At 42.2% G+C, this 20188-nt stretch overlaps 1 protein-coding gene across 7 annotated transcripts in view; it reads left to right on the top strand.

The window, feature by feature from the left end:
- The window catches only part of sema4d (sema domain, immunoglobulin domain (Ig), transmembrane domain (TM) and short cytoplasmic domain, (semaphorin) 4D), a 42977-nt gene extending 25195 nt beyond the window's left edge, over nt 1–17782 (top strand). For 4 of the 7 annotated variants that reach the window (XM_079365095.1, XM_079365098.1, XM_079365097.1 and 1 more), the window contains 14 exons: nt 5426–5559; nt 6986–7131; nt 7219–7281; nt 7416–7514; nt 7613–7706; nt 7839–7955; nt 8090–8241; nt 9279–9454; nt 9588–9744; nt 9952–10174; nt 10371–10483; nt 11397–11569; nt 11788–11834; nt 12787–14600. In XM_079365095.1, coding sequence (XP_079221221.1) covers nt 5426–5559; nt 6986–7131; nt 7219–7281; nt 7416–7514; nt 7613–7706; nt 7839–7955; nt 8090–8241; nt 9279–9454; nt 9588–9744; nt 9952–10174; nt 10371–10483; nt 11397–11569; nt 11788–11834; nt 12787–13796 — 2704 coding nt within the window. In that variant the 3' untranslated portion in view covers nt 13797–14600. Of the gene's footprint in view, nt 1–5425; nt 5560–6985; nt 7132–7218; nt 7282–7415; nt 7515–7612; nt 7707–7838; nt 7956–8089; nt 8242–9278; nt 9455–9587; nt 9745–9951; nt 10175–10370; nt 10484–11396; nt 11570–11787; nt 11835–12786; nt 14601–14905; nt 15134–16003; nt 16217–16570; nt 16663–17403 lie in introns of those variants that run through there. The other 3 variants (XM_079365100.1, XM_079365099.1, XM_079365101.1) reach the window with 3 other exon arrangements.
- The last annotated feature ends 2406 nt before the right edge of the window (nt 17783–20188 follow it).

Below are 20188 nucleotides of genomic sequence, written 5' to 3'. Positions count from 1 at the left end.
ATGTGGAGCTTCTTTTCCTGCACGCTCTGCATTTAAAATGAAGTGGGGAGTGTTTAAACCACTATGGGAGTCTTATGTGACAAGTCACCCTGCCAGTTCATCAGGAAATAAAGTGAGGTGTGAGTCCGAGACGTTGGTTAAGTTTTTATTTATCAGCCTGCTCTAACTATAAGTCTTCATAAAATACCTTTTATGACACTCTCCTTTCTTTTGAATAAAGTCATACATGCAGACAATGTGTTATCCAGAATCGGCAGGAGAGAAGTGTTCTCAAGTCCAAATTTAGTCGAGTACTATCAATTGTTTTGTTTTGTTTTGTTTGGAGAACCAAACCGACGCACCGCATCACCCAGAATTCAATCCTGGAACCAAACGCCATTTCTCTAACACTGATTGTGCCTTTTATAGGCCGATGATTCTTGGCTCTTAAAATACCAGAATCAGAGGAAACCAAAGCCTCTGAGCATGACACTCAGTTTTTCTAGGTTTTCCCGCTTCTTACCAGACAGAGGCTCTGGTTTGTACATCCTGTAGCCTTTAAACCGAGAGTGCTGGATGTGTTTTGAAGTGCTGTACAAACTTCACTCTATCTCTGATCATTTTATCCTTCAGAAAGATACTCTGCAGGTAACCAAACTTTATTCTTCGGCTAGCATGTTAAGATTTTGTTATATTTTGCTTAAATGGGTTACTGTTCTATAATCCAGCAGTCATTGTGGTCTTGCTTGGTCAGCCAGTCAATAAATCATATTTAAATGTTTGCACATCCTAAATGGCTTTTATGGCGTAAGCACATAAAAGCACTTCCTCGATAAGTCCGAATTATTGGCTTCTTTGATTCTCACGAACAGATTCAAAGTCCTCATGTACAGAAAGGTCAAGCTCCAGTTTCCCCCTCCCTGCTCCCTTACCCTCAGTGGGCAGTCTGCCAATGACTGTGCCCAGTTACCAGCTCGGTGCTGGGAACCCCAAGGCCCCGAGCAGGTGTCAACCACCCTGCCCAGCCAATAGAGCTGAGAGGAGAACACAAAGGTTTCAAAGAGACATGCCAGCATGGCAACCGTCTTAAATATCCCCGGCCAGTGTGGCCACTCCTCTAAATCTCTCAGCAGCAGAGGGTAGCTGCCAGTCTGCTCTTTCTGCTACTGTAGCAATGCGTCAAGGGTTTTTTTTTTTTTAAGCTTTGTTTGCCCTAAATGGGTCTCAGAGTGGTTCTGGTGATCGAGGGCGTCAGGAGTGCAGTGATAGAGGGATAAGTCTAGTTTGAGGATTTTATTAATGCAGCGTGTCACAAGAGGATTTTTAGAGCGACATTTTTTGTCTGTCTGGGCTTTTCACTCTGGATTCAGTTTTGTTATCTCATCCGTTCACACGGCGCTGACATCACTCTCTTTCTGTCCCTCAGTCTCTGCCTCAGAGAGACTGCCTCTGCTGCTGTCATCAGACATGTTATTGCTCTCATATTCACGCAGCAGCCATTTTCGCTGTGTCACTCTGATTGTTCATGCTGCTGTGTTAAAGGTTGTACCAGTCATGTCATTCGGGTCTGACAAATCATGAGCATTTCACTGCTACTTAATTCATGATCGATTTACATCTGGCCATATTTCAAAGTGAAACTATTTACAAACCATATGCTTCATTTTTCTTTCTTTGTTACAAAATGTTGTACAACTTTTTTACCCTGACTTGTTCCGATCAGACCTCTAAAAGGTCTGGCACCTTCAAGGTGACTGTTTGGCGAGCTGATGTGTGTAAAAAGCAAATAGTCAGAAAATTCACAGCAAGCATCAGGCGGCTGTGACCAGTGTGATCGTCATGCAAAAAAAGCTGCTTCGTACGGTTTACTTCCTGCCAGTATGTTCTTGTTCCACCTGTTTGTTGATACGAGATGCGTGTTAGCATTAGCAAGGTTGTGGTTAGGTGGGTAGTGTTAACTGTAATCTGGTGGAAGGTTAGTTTTTTTTTCTCCATCTTTCAATAGTTTACTCTTTTACAAATAAATCAATATCAGTGAAATTATATGTAAACAATTCAAGCTAATCAAAGCATCTTGTAATCTGTTCAATGCTAAAGGTTTTTTTTTCCAATGTGCTGTTTTAGAAGCAGCTAAATAAAAACGTTTGTCAGAAACTCTATATTCAACCTTTGCTACAGCGAAACCACATGATAACAGCATTTAAACTTCTCGTCCTGAGTGTGATGTCAGAGCGAAGAAGGTGAATGGAGCATCTTTACTGGACGCCTCCACACCCAGATCTCAGATCTTTAAAAACGTTGGCTTAAGCTCTGGGTTAAGCTGTCCTGGTATTTAGATTGGCACGACTGTAAGAGAACTTGTTGAGAGGGAGAGAATATGTCTTTCTCTCCCTCCCCTCTCTCTCTCTCTCTCTCTCTCCCTCCTCTCTGTTCATTGTTGAGCACTCTGCACTGATGATGAGGACGTGATGGGGGTGGAGTGGAGTGGAGGCTACCCTCATCTTCAGTAAACAATAGGTCCTTGTGTGTTTGACCCCCTCTTCAGCCGAGTGGAGTCCATGGCTCGGGCTGAAGCCGGGATGGAATTCCATCTTTGCCAGATTTAGACGGTGGAAACCCTCACACGAAAAAAGGAAAAACCAAGCGCCAGTATTAGGCGGGTCGTTCCTCTGGGGCAATTTGTTCTGACTCACAACCACATCAATAATCAATTACCAGTCTCTCCCTTTTTTTTCTCCAGCTGTGGTGTCCTTCATTGATTGTCTGTTCGTGCTCTGCCACATGATATATCTCCCCCTCCACTGGGTAACTGATTACTAACCTATATTTGAGCCACAATGGTGCTACCAGGTCATTAAAGTGCTTGACAGGCCTTTTAATTCAGCCTTTGTTTTGTAATCTAAGGAATTAAATCAGATATAGTGACAAATGACCCAACTAGGAAGTCAAAGGCCTCACTTTTCACTGGTAAGAGGGTGCCTTTTTATTTAGTTTCTACGAATTGGGGTGTTGATTGTTACTTTGACTGAACATGAATCTTTTCAGTAGCTTGAATGCTCATTACATCGTAGTTATTTCAACGTGGCTAAACTGCATGTTGGTTCATGTGAATAAGAACGGTCTTTATCTTCGTCTTACAAGACATACGATAACCTCTTTATCCCCTTCTTCGCGTGACAGACCCACCCTTTTTTTTTTTCTTTTTTTTTTTTGCGGAGGTGTGCTGTGGGTACTTTACCTTCTTTTCAGGCCCGTTGAGGACAAAACCAGAATAACCTGCTTTGGAGCCAGATCACGTTACCTTACCCGAATCCACCTGCCTCCTGCTTATTGAAAATAACGTGTGCTCAGTAAGCACAAACACAGGCTCCATCAGCGACCAGCGAGTAATCGTGTAAAAGCCGACTTCAACTTCGTTCAACGAGAGAAAAGCCAGAGTACAAAGCCGGAGTTGTGCTGACACCGAGCACGCCGCTCCTCTCACATGATTGGATCAAGAAAGGGAAGCACTTCATCCTTTTTATTGAATTATGTCCCTTAATCACTGTGTGAGTTAATACCATCTCAGTGTTGATCACATTTAGAGTCATGACAATTAAAGAGGTCGTCAATATTTTGTGCCGGTTCGACAGTGTTTGGAGAGGGAGGAAGACATTTGACCAAAAGATTATTCTACATGCGCTCCCACTGCAGTTAATTTGGCAACAAACATTGCATGTATTACAAGCAGGATTGAGAACAGATTTAGAGATTTATGTTAATATTTTTACTTAAGCTTTAAAGCATGAGTTCCCCCCCCCTCACACACACACACACACACACACACACACACACACACACACACACACACACTTTTCTGCTGACCTACAACAGGCAACTTGGAATACGGTTTGATTTTTGACATTTGAGACTCGAGTGAGCTGCAACAAAATGACTTCAAGCTCATTTGTTTTTATAAAAACTACCTGTTACCTTTCATCAAATCACTTCTTAGCATCTTAGGATCATTTATTGCTTTTGCCAGTGTCCAAAAAAATTGAAGACATTTCCAATTTTAAGGTCAGGTACAGGACTCCAGGACTTGATTACAACCTGAGGGTTTTATTGAATATGACACCGACAGCCTGAGGTGGGTCTGGAACTTTTAAAAACACGTACACAAATTGGTTCAGCGCAGACTCATAGAGTCCTTATCAGGCACTTCCTGCACCAGGGGAGAGCTGTGAACAGGCTGAAAGATCACGACGCTACACAAATTGGCAAATGGAAAACAGCGGGCATATCTGATTAGAGCTGATAGACACCAGCGAATACTGTCGTCATCATCGTCATTGTCGTCATGATCCGAGGCAGAACAGAAACACAAATCAACAGAGCAGAACAAAAATGTACGTTTCAATAAGTATAAGGGGGGGATTTAGTTAAGCCTGTTGGTCATAGCAGTGAACTGAAGTGTCATACAGCGGTCATAAGATGTAACATTAAGAGTTACAACACACACATTCATTCGACATGCCATTGAAGTGCTTGGCTTTCATGCTCACGACACACACGTGTGTTTTCTATCACTGCTCCGTCAGTGTTGAACCCCACCAGCAGCACCACATCAATCTGCTTTTCCTGCTTTGTTGTTTCACCCCTACATGTCAAACAGGGTTCTTGGTCAGTTTACAAACTTGATGTTGGGAGTTCATAAGAAGAATCTGTGCGAAAATGCAGATGTCAGAATTGTTTCTGATCACTATCGCAGTGTCTCTTCCTCAGTTTGTCTGAGGAAGAGACTGTGATGTACTGTAACCCATGCAGTCAAAGACATCAACAGATATTTCACATTTAACATGATATTAGTCATGGTATATGGAAAACTAGTGTTTAGATATTATCACTTGAAGAATGCAAGTAGAAAATCATTGAATAAATCTGTATCTGAATTTAGTTTGAACCTGTGCAAACCCTCTGATATTATATAAACTAACATAGAAACAAGAAGCTTAAACCAGGTCATAGTTGCATCTTTTCTTGGGAAAAAAAAGGATTTCTGTAAATTATAAACTGCTCTTAATTGTCAGATCAATTGTTTGCGTCATTGTTGCAGCTCTTGTGTAATTTCTTCCTCATGATAAGTACCTTTTTTTTTTTTTGTGAGAACATAATCTTAAATCCCATATTTCTGTGATTGTCTGAGAGGTGTCTTTTCATTGATTTCGTTCGAGTGTGTGTGACGTAGCACACTGACCTCCTAAGCGATACTAAAGAGGATGAATCAGCTCTGCCAGCTCTCAGTATGAGGGAAGTGGATTTGATGCTTGTCCCATTTTAGAGTCTGTGCTGCATGATAAGATCAGCCTGTGAGGAAATCGTTCATCACCTCTTGCTTGTAAAACACCCTCTCCTCTCTTTGCTTCACCGACTTTGAATGCGTCGCTTCTCTCTTTTTGTCTGGCAGAGGAAACTTCACAGTTCCGAAGTTAGCCGAGTCCAACATGGGGTTTGGCGTGCTAGGAGTGTTTCTGGGGCTGCTCCTGGAGGTCTCCACTCATGGACCCCACGCTGTGCCTCGAACGTCCTGGAGACACCAAGGTAAGGGCTGACGTGATGATTTCATGAAGAAAAAGTCCTTTTACTGAGAGGCTGAAGAGTAGTTTCACTGTCAGAAAAAAGGCTTACAGTTGTAATGAATTTTTTTTGAAGTAAAATTAAAAAAAACAAATATTTGCTGACAACAGTGAATAGTATGTGTCCTGTTTTATTCGTATTATTCATATGCTAAATATTCAGCATTAATGAGTTCTCTCTGAGTCAACCTTACTTTAATCATCTCAAACCTGTATGACTTTAGTTTTTAAGGCTTTTAGTTTGCAACACCTTTACACTTAAATTCTATATTTAGAAAACTGAACCCTTTCTAGTAAATGTTCTTTTGAAACCTCTGCTGATTTAAATTGAAACTGTGCTTACCGGTAAGTCATACAGAGACTAACACACTCAAACTGGGAAGTTGTACTTGTCACTCAGTGTTGGTGTTAATTATTTTGAGACAGTAGCCACGAGCCCTGCTAGAAATGCATGAAGACATAGACTGTCATTTTTTCAAATGTAATTTTTGAGATAGAACAGTGGACAGGAAAATATCAGCAGAGCACAAGCGGGGAATGGCGTGCAGGAAAGGAGCCGCAGGTCAGACTTTAACCTGGGCCACCCGTTTGTAGGACTGGCCTCCATACATGGGGCACCACCTAACCGCTAGGACATTAGCGCCCTTAGACCTGAACTGTCTTAATCCTGATTTACACTTCTGCATCAAATCTAAACTGTTAGATACACTAAGCTCTTTACTGGCGGAGATCCCTTCATGTGTAGCCTGACATGCTTTCTTCTTAAATTTTGACTTGTTGGACTGCTGGGTGGTTTTTGTAGTTTCTACATTTACAACGTTCTCCGCTGTTTGAAAAAATGATGCAAGCCAGAATGACTAATGCTACTCAATGTTAATCAACTCCAACAACACAATACGCTTTGTTTTAATCCAAAGCATAACAATCGCACTGCCAGCTTGCATGTGGTTTGTCGCGCTCACAACAACGTAGGCACGGTGTACTTTCACCGCAGGCTTTACTGAATAGAAAGATACAATATGTGTAATGTGCCTGCGCTCCTTCAATACAAGCTTCACAGTACTTTAGTGACACCTGTTTCTTCAATGTACTCGTATGTCAACAGTCTGACCACAGGCTCTAAAAGCTAGAGCACTTCCTTTCAGGCGGAAGTTTGGTTTACTCTCTGCAGGTTGAATAAATAGCTCCTGAGTAGACCTGTGAGAACCAATGCAGCTCACTCCTTTTACTGTTTTGTCAGTCAGTCAGTGAGTGAGTGAGTGAGTGAGGGGGTTTGTCTTCATCATCGTAGCGTTTACATCCAGTTCACATCCAGCTGCTCCCTAATGTTGCTGGTTTGTTGTAATATTCAACTATATCCGTTTTCATAATGGAATCTGTTTTGTGTTCAGATTTGGACCTGATGGAGTTTTCCGAACCCGGGATCTACAACTACACCACACTGTTGCTGAGTGAGGAAAAGGACGCGCTGTATGTGGGAGCCAGGGAGGCCATCTTTGAGCTCAGCAAGAGCGACGTGACAGTCAAAAATAACAAGGTATCAAAGTCCAATTTTGAAACAAGGAAGAAAAAAAATGATTCTCGTAAAAACTGGTGTTCATTATTTTCATTGTTCTATTTTCAGGTTCAGTGGAAAGTTGCGGAAAACCCAATGGCCATGTGCACGCTGAAAGGGAAATCAAAGGAGGTTCGTTCAACTATTCAAACGTTTATTTATCTTTAGTAACCCAACCTTGTGTCAACATCACTCTTTCAATCGTCTTCAAGTGTTACCGACAATAAGTATGTTTTTTTAGTAGTTTCTATTTTTTTTTTTTTCAGCGGGATTGCCTAAACTACATCCGAGTGCTCCAAGTCGTAGACAGCCAACGCTTGTATGTGTGCGGCACTCACGCCTTTCAGCCTCAGTGTGACTACTTGGTAAGTTGATACGTTTTAGTCAATAAATAAACCATGTTGTTGGAAATTCAAATCATGACAGCAGACTTTAAAGTGAAATCTGTGAACTCTTCTTTCAGCACCTCTCTAACTTCTCATTGGTCGGTCGGCCTGAAGACGGCAGGGGGAAGTGCTCCTTTGACCCCTCACAAAGCTTCACTACTGTTATGGTTGGTGAGTTGAGGCCAGTTTCATTTGAAGAGCGCTGTCGGTGGCGAGCCCTGCAGCAAAATGCACAATAATCCCCAATAATCTCGTGTTTTTGGGAGGCAATAAATAGCTTTTTTTTTTCTGCCTCTCGATCAGATGGGGAGCTGTACTCGGGGACAGCTTATAACTTCTTAGGCAGTGAACCGATTATTTCCAGATACTCTCCATCCCAGTCCCTCCTGAGGACCGAGTACTCCACGTCATGGCTTAATGGTGGGTAATAACGATATAAAAAAGTGACATATTGTGATTATTTAAAGATATGTCATGAGAGGGATTAAATGGTGTCGTAACGTATAATGAGGATTTTACAAATGCAGTCCAGTCATTCTTCTTTTTCCCTGCAGAGCCCAGTTTTGTTTTTGCCGACGTGATCAAAGAAGGAGCAAATAGAGTGGATGGCGAGGACGATAAAATCTACTACTTCTTCACTGAGGTGTCGGTGGAATACGAATTCTTTGGCAAGCTGCTCATCCCCAGGGTGGCGCGCGTCTGTAAGGTCAGTACACCTCAGGTACCATCTGCACATCCCAGCAGCCTGTGTGTTTGTGTTGTCCCCTCCCTTCATTGTCTCTATCGCTGACCTAATGTGACCTCGCATCATGGTACAAATCAACCACAACGAGCAAACTATAAAAGTCTGAAGCCTACACTGACTTATAAACCAGATCTACTTCATCACAATGTCAACAACAGAGCGGAGAGCAACACACTGAAACAAACAAATAATCAAGCTGTTTTGTATCATGAACGGAGATCACACTGGGCGCATACATTCAGTCTATAGTTGAACACTTAACACAGGACATAAACGTCATCACCCCCCTCCTCCTTCAAAGTGAGGCTTTTTGCTTTAACAAACCGAAAACCTAAAAGTTTTCCGTAATATTGTTTAAGTTTGAAAGTGCTAAAGGGGAAAATTGCAAAAACAAAAAAAAATCCATATACATGCATATAATAAAATATATGTAAAAAAACCCAAAACAACTCGTTCTTCTTCACAGGACACAATTATAACTGATTATATAACTCCACATTTTTCATAAAGAATAATTGAATGTATTATTGTGCTGTATTGTCACAAACATCACTTCAGATCACTTTATTTAACATTCAAAATGTAGCAGCAGAATATTAGCTGTAAATATAACTTGAAAGGGGGGGTGGTCTGCTGGTGTTATCTTTAGATCGTCTGTGGATCCAGCGACAATTTAGGTAGAGCAGACTTCATGTTTCCTCAGAGGCTTCGAGAGACTCTTATTAACTTGAGGGGTCTCGGGTAACTATACTCACTGTTATTATTAGCAGATTTCTTTGATATTCAAACGTTTATGAAGACAGGACGCTCAGATAGACATTGGTGAAATAAAGGAACATAAAACAATAAAAACCTGATGTGTCCCAGTCCAGCCTCAGTGAACATTATTTCATACTCTGCACTCGTCTCTTCTATTCTAATTAACTTCCTTCTGCGTCTCCCTGCACCATCTGACCTTCTGCTGATGGGTCTTTTATTTTTTTTATTTTTTTCCATAGGGTGACCTCGGGGGTCAGCGCACCCTGCAGAAGAAATGGACGACCTTCCTGAAAGCCAAGCTGGTCTGCTCCATGCCCGAGCTCAACTTTGTCTTCAATGTGGTCCACGACGTCTTCATCCTGAAAGCAGCAGACTGGAGGGACACCGTCATCTACGGGGTCTTCACCTCCCAGTGGTCAGTGATGTGATTCAGTCTTAGGGGACGGGGGTCAGTAGCGGTCAGACGAGAAAAAACAAATCATGATAATGTGTCCCTAAATTGACTTTTCCTGCTTCCTCTGCTCCTCCTCCTCATCTTCATCCTCCAGGGGTAACGTGGGCCTGTCAGCAGTGTGTGCTTACAACATGACGGCGGTGGAAGAGGTCTTCTCAAAGGGCAAGTACATGCAGAAGGCCACAGTGGAGCAGTCCCACACCAAGTGGGTCCGCTACAACGGCATCACTCCTTCTCCACGTCCAGGAGCAGTAAGTGCGCTCAAACATAAAAGTGTTTACATTTCGTGCAAATTCTTGTGCAAACCGTGTTTTGAAAGGTGAAGAAATGCTTTTTTAAGTAGTCACAGTGCTCTCCTCTTTTTCTCCAAAATGGGAGCTTATTCATGACATACAACGATTAGAAGAATTCTTTGTTAATAAATTGTGTCTCACCTTTTTTTTTCCACACTCCACCAGTGTATGAACAACCTGATGCGACAGCAGAACATCAGCACCTCGCTTCACCTGCCCGACAAAACCCTTCAGTTTGTGAAGGACCACCCGCTGCTGGAGGATCCCGTCCTGCCCATCGGGAACGGGCCTCGCCTCATCACCAAAGACGTCAACTACACTCAGGTCGTGGTGGAGAGGGTCCGTGCACTCGATAAGAACATTTACGATGTCATCTTTACTGGAACAGGTGAGCCCATTGTACGAGTCTCTGAATTTGAAGTGTGCTAGTGTTAGTACACAGCCTGAGTTTTAAGTTTATTCAGCCTTTAGTGATGTATATACGGACAAAGCTCTCATCTCGAGTGTTGATCTTTAGTAATGAAGACTTTGAAGGTCATTTTATTAAAAGAGGCTTATTGACACGTCACCATTCTCCTGGCCAGATAAGGGAGTCCTGCACAAGTCTGTGGTGATCGAAGAACAAGTGCATATTGTGGAGGAGATTCAGCTCCTGAAGAACTCGGAGTCCATCAAAAACCTGCTGCTGTCCTCTCAGGTCAGTGACTTCCCTGTAACAGATAGACAGTCAGCTTGTCTACCTGTTCATGTGCTCATTGTTGCTGTAATACTTCTCAGCGACATCCAACTACAACCAAGCAACTGATGTTTTCCCGTATTTCCCCATTGGGGATCAATAAAGTTATATCCTATCCTATGTTTATTAAGCCTTTCCTCACTTAAAGGAGATCTATAATGTTGATCCATATTTGAATACAAACCTATCGTTTTTTAATGTTGATTGTCCATACTCAACCATGGCAATGTTTTTTTCTTTTTAAACACAAGAGACGCAGTTAGTTTTTAGCGTAATCCCTGGATGGGGTTTTCTGCTGCTCTGAACGAGACATTACGAGAATTTTGTAAGACTTTGCCAGAACCTGGCGTTTAGTTACGCCAGGTTACGTTTAGTTAGTCCTCAGGCAGCAAACAGAGACGGCCAATCAGAGGAAAGTGGGCAGGTGGAGAGGGATGATTTTACTGAGGCCACTATAAGATAAATAAGGATTTTTTTTGAGCCACACATCTCACAATGCTACTTGACAAATGACATCAATAATAGTGAAAGTGACTATAATAGATGTCCTTTGAATAAACACAGTAATAAAAACATCTCAGTATGACATTGGTAATACTGTAAGTATGTGTTTGAATTTCTGCATGACTTTGTAGTGATATTGTTCACATAAGGAAGTTGCCAAAAACATTGCATGACAGCTAAAAGCCAAACCAGCCATTTCTTCAAAATCAGATGAGACTGCAAGTTATTCTTTCCCGTAGTGTGGGTTTGTGGTTGTCTGGAGAAAGCGATTTTGCTGATGTAATATTTTTAACTTGTGCTGCATTACAAGGTTTTGTCACATAAATTTGTTCTGTGGCATGTTATCATGAACGACCTCGTGTTTCCACAGACGCGCTCGCTGTATGCTGGTTCAGACTCTGGTGTAGTCCAGTCCCCCACAGCTTTCTGCAGCAGGTATCTGTCCTGTGACGACTGTATCCTAGCTCGAGACCCGTACTGTGCCTGGGACCCTCACAGCGCTGCCTGCGTCAACATCCTTGAGGTTCCAAGTCGACGGCATCAGTAAGTCCACCTAAAGCTAGACCGACAGCACTTAACCTCTCTATCACCTCCTAATCTTTTTATTTATTTTTTATCATACCGGTACTCTGCTCATGCATTATCTAACACAGAACCACTAAGAGTCATCTTAACTTGTACTCCATCCAGTTTGACCTGCTTTACAGTTTCAGAAAGGATACTTCCTCATTTTAAAAAAAATTGTTTGTTTGTTTTTCTAGGAGGTTAATCCAGAGTCTGAATGGTGATGCAGACAAGTGTCCTTCAGGTAGGTGCCAACATGCTCCTATGTTACCTGATAAAGAAGCAACAACACCTGTGCAGTGAAGGACACTTATGTACGATAGTTATATTTTTCTTTTTCCCAATATTATACTTTAATACAGCGTAGTAAAGAACTGACTGATGGTGGATTCTTGAAACAGAAATAGATTATTGTATCGCATTGATACGGTGCTCGAGTTTTCTTTCTTTTCTTTTTTTTTTTTAAATTTACATAGTCTTTTTCTATTTCCAAATTTGAAAATATTTAACAAAATTGTTGCTCTGCTCTGGTGCGAGACTTCATCTGCTGCACTCGATGCTTTGAGATTTAAAAACAGAGCGCCCTCTGCTGGACAAACTCTGAGATGGCCCCATTTCAAAATCGCTTCAAGTAATACTTTGGGCATTTAATACAATAATTTAAAACAGAAATATAACAATACCAGTATGTCTGCGATAAGTCAGCTGTTAGTGTATCTGTCAAGCTCTACATCGAGCTGTGAGTTGAGCTTGTCGCTATATTTTTATTATAACCACAAAGCAATTTGATTGGATGGGAGGTGTACCTAAGTAATGTCAGATACAACATCGCTAGAACTTCTCAGTCCACATCAGCCAGAAGTTCAGAGTGCTTTATTTAAATTACATCACACAGTGTTTAATGTGACTGAAGGTTTTTTTTTTTTTTTAAGCTGGCCTTGTGGCTGAATCACAGCAGTGAATATATTCAGTCAAACATGACTGCCTCCCCTGAAGTATGATATGTTCTGGTAGATATCAGCCTGGATTTTTTGAGATCTCTGTGCTTTCATCCTCAGGGCTGCAGTTGACATCTTGTGTTTGTGAGTTAGGAATGACTGTCCTCTACTTGTCATCTGCGTGGAGCACGCTACACTCCGCTAGGCTAGACTTTTAACTGCCCTGACTAATCGTTGTCTTTCTGCTTTGCCTTCTAGTGTCAGGCCGGTCTCTGAAGGACTACCAGGCTGTGGTGGTGAAACCGGGGAGCTCTGCTGAGCTGCCCTGCCTCGTTCACTCAAACCTGGCTCAGGTGATGTGGAAATCCAACGGCTCCCTTCTCACCGAGGCCTCCCGCTTCCACTTCATCGGCGAAAATGGCCTCCTCATTTACAGCGTGGCTCCGGAGGATCAAGGCCACTATGAGTGCTGGTCGGTGGAGTTGGCCCCCGCCGCCAGGAAGAACTTCACCCGCCTCCTGGCTGCGTACACCCTCACTCTGGATCTCCCATCCAGACCCCCTCTCCAGGCGGGTCATGTCGCCACCACCCTTGGCAGTCAGGAGTCATCTAGCACACACGGAGCTGAAGGTAATGGTAAGACAGACGAAGCCCCACTAACTTCAGCCCTCGCCCCTCCCAGCTTCACATCCCCAGTCCAGCTCACCTCCCCTCCCCAGACTGACTCATCACTAACCCCGCCGCCAAGCAGCACAATCAAGCTCCAGCCAAAGCAGCGTCTTCCCCACAGCTCCTACGCCCCCCTCCCAGAGAGCCTGGACCCATCGGCAGAATATTTAGAGCAAAACAACAGCACCGCCCTGCTTCTCCTCTTCCTCCTCTTCTTCCTCCTCTTCCTTGCTGCACTGGCGTACAACTGCTACATGCAGTACCTACCGGGGCCCTGCCTGCGCCTGCGAGCCGCCCTGCTGGGCAGCCACAAGAGCACCAATCAGCCCGAGTATCTCTCCTGTGAGGCGGGGCTTATGGAGGCATCCGCAACCGACAAAATAAACATGACCGAGCAGCCCACGCAGAACGGCAGCCAGACCTCGCAAAACCTGCGGGCGCTTCGAGACACTGGCTACGAGACGGAGCCGGAGTGCAGCAACGGCCAGATCCCGTCTCACAGTTTTTGCAAAGACAGCCCGTCTCAGGAGAAACCCTTTGATGTGGACTGTGAATCCCAGCCCATCCAGTTTGCAGACGCAGATGAACCCTACTGCTAACCAGAAGCTACTGTTCCTCCTTAGCACAAAGACGGTTTCCTCTCTCTCTCTCCTCCTTCGCACATCTTATAACGCAAAGGTTTTCTCTTTATAAAAGCATGGTAAGTGAAGTCAGGCGTTCAACTTCTGCCGTCTGGTTTAGAGCTGACAACGAGAATTTTTTTTTTTTTGGGATGCTGCGCCCTCTTAGCCCAGTCCAGCAAGAAAAGCTATTTCTTAAATTCCAAATTGGAAACATTGTTTACCAAATTGGTAAGTTACCTTGATGTTTTCCAAATTGGAGTCGTGTTTTTGTACAGCATGAGTGAAAATGATGAGCTTTTGCATTTTTATTTTTATTTTTTTTTTCTTTCAAAGCTATGTTTGGGCTTTTGGACTTTAGTCAATGCTTCAGCATCACACTCAATTTACTCAGGGAAGAGTTGCTCACTTTAGCCTGGCTTGCTTGTGCTGTGCTGCCATCTGCAGCACGCGATATGTGGGCCTTAATCCCACCCAGTGAGCGGTGAAGCCGGCCTGAAGGTCAGAAAAAGAGAAGGATGACTTTGCATATTAGAAAGAAATCAACCACTGTCGGTCTAGTGTAGAGCTGCCTGGAATGATGCTGTATTTAATGTTTTTTTCCCCCCTCCCTGTGAAGTCGACGTGTCAACATGGATACAGCTCTGACGCTCCTGTGTATTAACCCTTTACTAGTTCTCCTCCTTCTGTGGTCTGTGTATGACGTGAATATGTTCAGTATGACATGATGCTTGATTATATCAATCATTTCTTCGTCTTTTTCTAAAAACAACCCTGGAACAATCTGAAGTTGTTTTTGTTTTGTTTTTTTAATGAAGGTTTTAGTTTAAGAGGCTTTTTACAGAGAATTATTATTTAACGATGAGTCACATGTGGAAATATCTTCTTTTTTTTTCTAGTGTGTAAGCAGCTCCTCATTTGTTTTATTTTGTATTTATTGCAGCAGGTTTGGTTTTTTTAGATCCTCTGCTTTGTTCATTCGCTCCCCCGTTTTCTTTTCTGTACTGCACGTCGTCTCTGGTCTACTTTTCCTTTTTTTTTTTTTTTTCCCTCAACACTCTCTTTTTCCATCACTCCCTCCCTCACAGCCTCCTCTCCTGTCGACACTTCATCCACCCTGTCCTCTTCTGGAAGTAGCACCCCTTCCACCTCCTCCTCCTCCTCCTCTTCTTCCACCTCTTCCTCCCGAGTCTCCTCTTCGCCCCACAATGTGGAGGCTCGGGAGGCAGAGGTGAGACTGTTGCCCCCCTTGCTGAAGGACCAGGCCTGGGGGGTTCACGCCCAGGAGGCCTTCCTGCTCTTCTGCCTGGCCCTGGGTGAGTGGTGCCTGTGACACTGACTCAACGCCACCTTCTCTCTTGCTCGGTTTGGAATCTTTTCCTCCCTGTTTTTTTTTTTTTTTCTCTCTTAACCCTTCCTTTTCTCTGTGCCACTTCTTTTGCTAATTCCCCCACATTTTCACACCTTGCATGTTACCATGAATCAAAAAACTAACGGGGTTCTGCGTGTTTTTGGATTTCTTTTAGAGAAGCCTGCTTTGACTTTTTTGGTTTGTCGTTAGGCGCCCTGCATTATGAGTGAATGTTTAAAAATCCACTGTCAACCTCCAAGTGATTTCAAAATCCTCAATCTGGTGTAAATTAAAGGTACGGTTTGGTTTGTGTATAATATTATATAACAGGATCCTGACTTGAAAATGTAACATTTATAGAATCTCTCCGAAGAACAAAATTATACTACGCTCCTAAGTCTTACACCTCAGTCCTTTTATCTGGTTATTTTTGGTGCCTGTAAACATCTGTAAATATATTTGTATATATGGATAAATACAGTTAGGTGTACATAATTCTAGGGAACATTTTGAGACTGTTATTGGTAGGGAGGCTAAATAAAAAGGTGTCAAAGGTTTTCAACACTTGCTTGTTTTCTTTAATATCCTCTCATCCCTGTGAATGATCACTTGAGAATTATTCTGCATGTGTAAAAAATGTTATTACAAGACTTTTTCAAATCGAGGTAATTAGCCTTCAAATGTTAGATGTTATGTAAACTACACATGACACAAAAGAGCCCACTGAAAGGCAAGTATGACCACCGTTCATTTAGTAGGTCTGTGTCGAGTGTCTGTGGCGTGCTAATATCACGACCATAACGGGTCAAACATGAGGTTCGATTCTGTCCCTCAGGTCCCAGTGACGTCCGCATTCACTGGCTATTAAATGGCCACACTCTGGACACGCCGATCATGGAGTACCGCCGCCCGCTGGGCCAGAGGGAGGTGTTAGTGAGCAGCTGGCTTCGAGAGGGGCCGCTTATCAAGGACGCCCGTTACCACTGTGTCGCTGAGGCCAGCACAGGAAATGATATGTCTGAGGTGGACCTCCACCTCTCCATAGGAGGTATCTGCACCCCGTGTGTGGCCTGAAAGGTTGAGATGGGGTTAATGCATGCAGAGGGGAGAAAGGTTAAAGCATCAATGACACTGATTTTCTATTATCAGACTAGAGATAGCTCATTGTGTGTGGAGTCAGAGGAGTGCAAAATGATGACCAAGTTGGTAAAAGATTATATATACATATATATTTTTTTTTTTTTTCCTTTCATATTTTAGATTTTTTTTAAATATTTGTTTTCATTAAATACTTATTAAATCATTTTCAGACTTTTTTTTTTTTCTTTTTTTTCTCCTTTGTACGCCTGGGACTCCATACATGTGATAGCTGAAATCCGTTAAAGATGTTGTTGTTTGACAGATGAGGAAAGTATTCCGTCCCGGGATTTGAACCAGTGGAGAGGAGCGCTCACAGAGCATGAGCAGCTGCTAAAGAGATGGGAGAAGGCCTGGGTACGTTGCACATGCAGTTGTCCCGATCTCCTTTGAAAAGTTGCCGTGCAGTTTGTTGCCTGACTTGCTCTGCATGTTGGGTGGTTTTCTCACAGTCACAGAAGAAGTGCTAAATCAGGTGACGGTTTAAGGACATAGAGCTGATTGATATTTTCTACAAATAACCGTTAATGTTGTCCAGTCTGCTGTGCCATATTTAACTTCACCAAAATCAACACCGTTCCCTGCAGCATTTTTGTTAATCCCTTTTTAGCCCTCACACCTAACTGCATTACATTTAACTACATTTGCTGTTCCTCGTGACCCATTAACAACATTCAGCTACCCATGTTCCCTTAAAAGGATCGTTTAATGACTCCTCTAGAAATACATGCACAAGAATTCCTATATTTCTAAGCCATTAGACATTTGATTTACATTTCTGAAATTAGTATCCTTCATCCTATCTGGGATTGTTTTATGTTTAATAGACTTCTGTCACTAGCTTTAGATTTCTAATTCTGGATAAAATTAGATAAAAGTCTCAAGATTTATATAATTTCTTGTAATTTTGAGGCTTTGAGCTTCCTCCGTGTAAAAGTGCAGCTCTAATATTCCAATTGAATATCGCCATTTTCTTTCACTACTTCAAATATACTGATAAATTCTGAATGTAGGCATAAAGTCAGCAGTATAGAAGCAGGAGAGTTCAATCTTCAGTGTCTCCATCCTACAGTCCAAATCTGCATCTTCCCTCCACAGGAAAGCTGTGATGGCCACTGAGCTCATGAAGTGATCATGAGCTTCTCTTGTGTTTGCTGAGTCGGGGTTTGGAAGGGGATGATCCTCGGCCCAGGTGGATGTCGCCTCTGACACTGGAACAACCATTAACTCATGATAAATGGTGTCACAGTGTCACATTTTACACAAGATCCCGAAGGACCGTGCAGATACCACCTCTGTCTGCAGGAGCTCACCTGGGTGTGATGAAGATGATGAAGATGATGATGATGATGGGACTCCTTCTTAATCTTGACAAGGAGATGAAGCTCATCTGTTGCCTCATTCTGAGGAACTGCTTTTCTACCGATTGTGCTTTTGTTTTTATTTATCTTGATGTAAATAAACATCCTGAAAGCTTTGCCTGCTCTGTGTCTGAAGGTGATGCAGCGTCTCTGAAACCTCAGACACATTTATTTTCCAGATGGTTCTTAAAAGATACCTTGCTGTTTGGCATTTTCATCTGAGATGAAACCTTGTCTTTAATCTCATTTTCAATCACAGAGAGTCAAAGCCCAAAGCAGTCTCATGTGTCTTGATTGTACAAGTAGATACTGGGGGAAATGGGACTCTTTTGAACCACAGTGAAGCCTCTCATGTTTGACATTCAGCATGATCATATGACCACATGCACATTTCTAAATTCAATAAAGTGGCACAGATTGAATGAAAATGTTAATATAAAGGTAAAACTTTATTCATATTAAAACAGAGACTACCTATGTTTGTCTTTGAAGAAAAATAAATTAATTTTACTTGATTAATATATATTTATTTTCCACTTTTTTCCCCCACTCAGACCTGTGTTACACATTCAGAAACCTCAAACTAGAGTGACGCAATGACATGTCAGCCTTTTGCACAGGAACATTTTCTACCACCAGCTAAATTATGAATCAACTTCCACTGACTTTTTCAGTAATGTCATTAAAGTTAAACGTATCAGGTATATTCAGAAGATTCGAGTTTCAATCTTCAACAAAAACAATGTGACTCCTTTAAATGTCTACAGGAAAGAGTTTCTGCAGCTCAGCATGATGCTTAAAAGTTTCATGTCGTTCATCGCACAAAGCATCACAATTGGTACAACAGCGCCCCCGAGTGACCAAGTAAAGAAGTACAAGCAACAAGAGAAAAAGGATCGCCATGAGTCACACAATTAAACTGACACAATTAAATCTGACTATTTAAATTGCAAAAAGAGACATTTTACCTACAGCCATTTAAAACAAGGCTAATGCTATAGCTAATTCAAAGCAATATGAAACATTCATCTGAAGATATGTTATTTTCCAACTATGGAATGGTAGAAGTAGAAACTAAAATAGTTCTGTCATGTGCTTCAGCTTCGTGTGCAACAGGTGTCAGACTTGACAATGATCTGACGCGTTGAAAGATACGTCCCATCAAATGTTGCAGTGGTTCTTTTCATCAAACTTTTTGGGTGATTTTTTTTTTTTAAAGAGTCACGGGATTATTCTGATCTCAAAGCACACAGGTGTGATCTCCACGGACAGAATAAAACGTGTTTTGCAGAAAAGGTGAGTAAGTCATAAAATCATTTCCAAACATGAAACATTAGGCTACAGTGCTATTGTGCCAGTTTATGAATTGAATCGCCTGCTGTTAAATTTGTAAACCCTGTGATTTACAAGCTCACCTGTTTTTACGAGGGCCTTTCGGGGGGGGGGGGCTGCCAAAAGACAACTTAACTTTTGGCTGTGAGTGAATGAGCTGCATTTCTGTTTGCACAACAAAGGAAGCAGGTCACAAGAAGGCAGTCAAGACTCAGATAGCCCAGCAGTTAATTAGCTCGCCCCACGTACAGAGGCTGTAGTCCTCCTCTCAGCGGCTGTGGGTTCAAATCCAACCTCAGCCCCTTCATGTCTTCCCCCCACTCTCTCATTTCTTGTCTCTGCAGCTGTACTATCTAATGTAGGCCAAACACTAACAAGGCACTCATAATCTTATTCCCAAACAATGCTGTGTTTTAGTTAAATAACATTTGGCTTCAATAAAGAATTGACATGTAACTATAACTTTTTTAAAAGGGTTTGACTTGTCAGTGTATAACTGTACTGTAGTTATAAATGTTATGGAACCAGTGGATATAGACACATATTCAGACACACAGAATCAGTTACTGTTGCTATATGGCTTCACAAACACAAACACACTCACTCCTATGTGGTCTTCACTTCCGCTGCTTGTGCTGCTTTTTTAATGAACCATTCACTGAAGGCTCAAATGATGCCCCAGACTTGATTATGAGAATGAGCTCTCAAGGCCGTGGATGTTATTGTCCACACAGGAAATTCTTACATCACTCTGCTCTCGTCAAGTAGGCTAACCGCATTGTTTCCCTTTACCATTCATATTGTTGTGTTTCACTAAGCTTTAAAAAGACAGACAGACAGACACGCACACACACACACACACACACACACACACACACACACACACACACACACACATTGTATAACAGCAATAATACTATTGAAACATGGTGACATACAGGCTCATTATGTCACGATGTAGGACAACAACAAAAAACACACCCTATATACTACCCCTTCTGTTCAGCTTTTCAAAAACCATGAAACAGGTTTCTTTAGCAGAGCGAACTAGATATACACTATCATGACTATTGGCATAAGCAAATTTTATCTCTGATAAGTTTAGATATTTCTCGATGTATCCAATCAAATAGCATTTCATTTGAGTTTCATTGTATTAGACTAGCAGTTGTCTATCTGGCTGTCACCAG

This window comes from Symphodus melops, assembly GCF_947650265.1.
Source record: "Symphodus melops genome assembly, chromosome: 16".
Lineage (NCBI taxonomy): Eukaryota > Metazoa > Chordata > Actinopteri > Labriformes > Labridae > Symphodus > Symphodus melops.
Note: the sequence above shows the minus strand (reverse complement) of the source record. Positions and strands in the feature narration are given on the sequence as shown.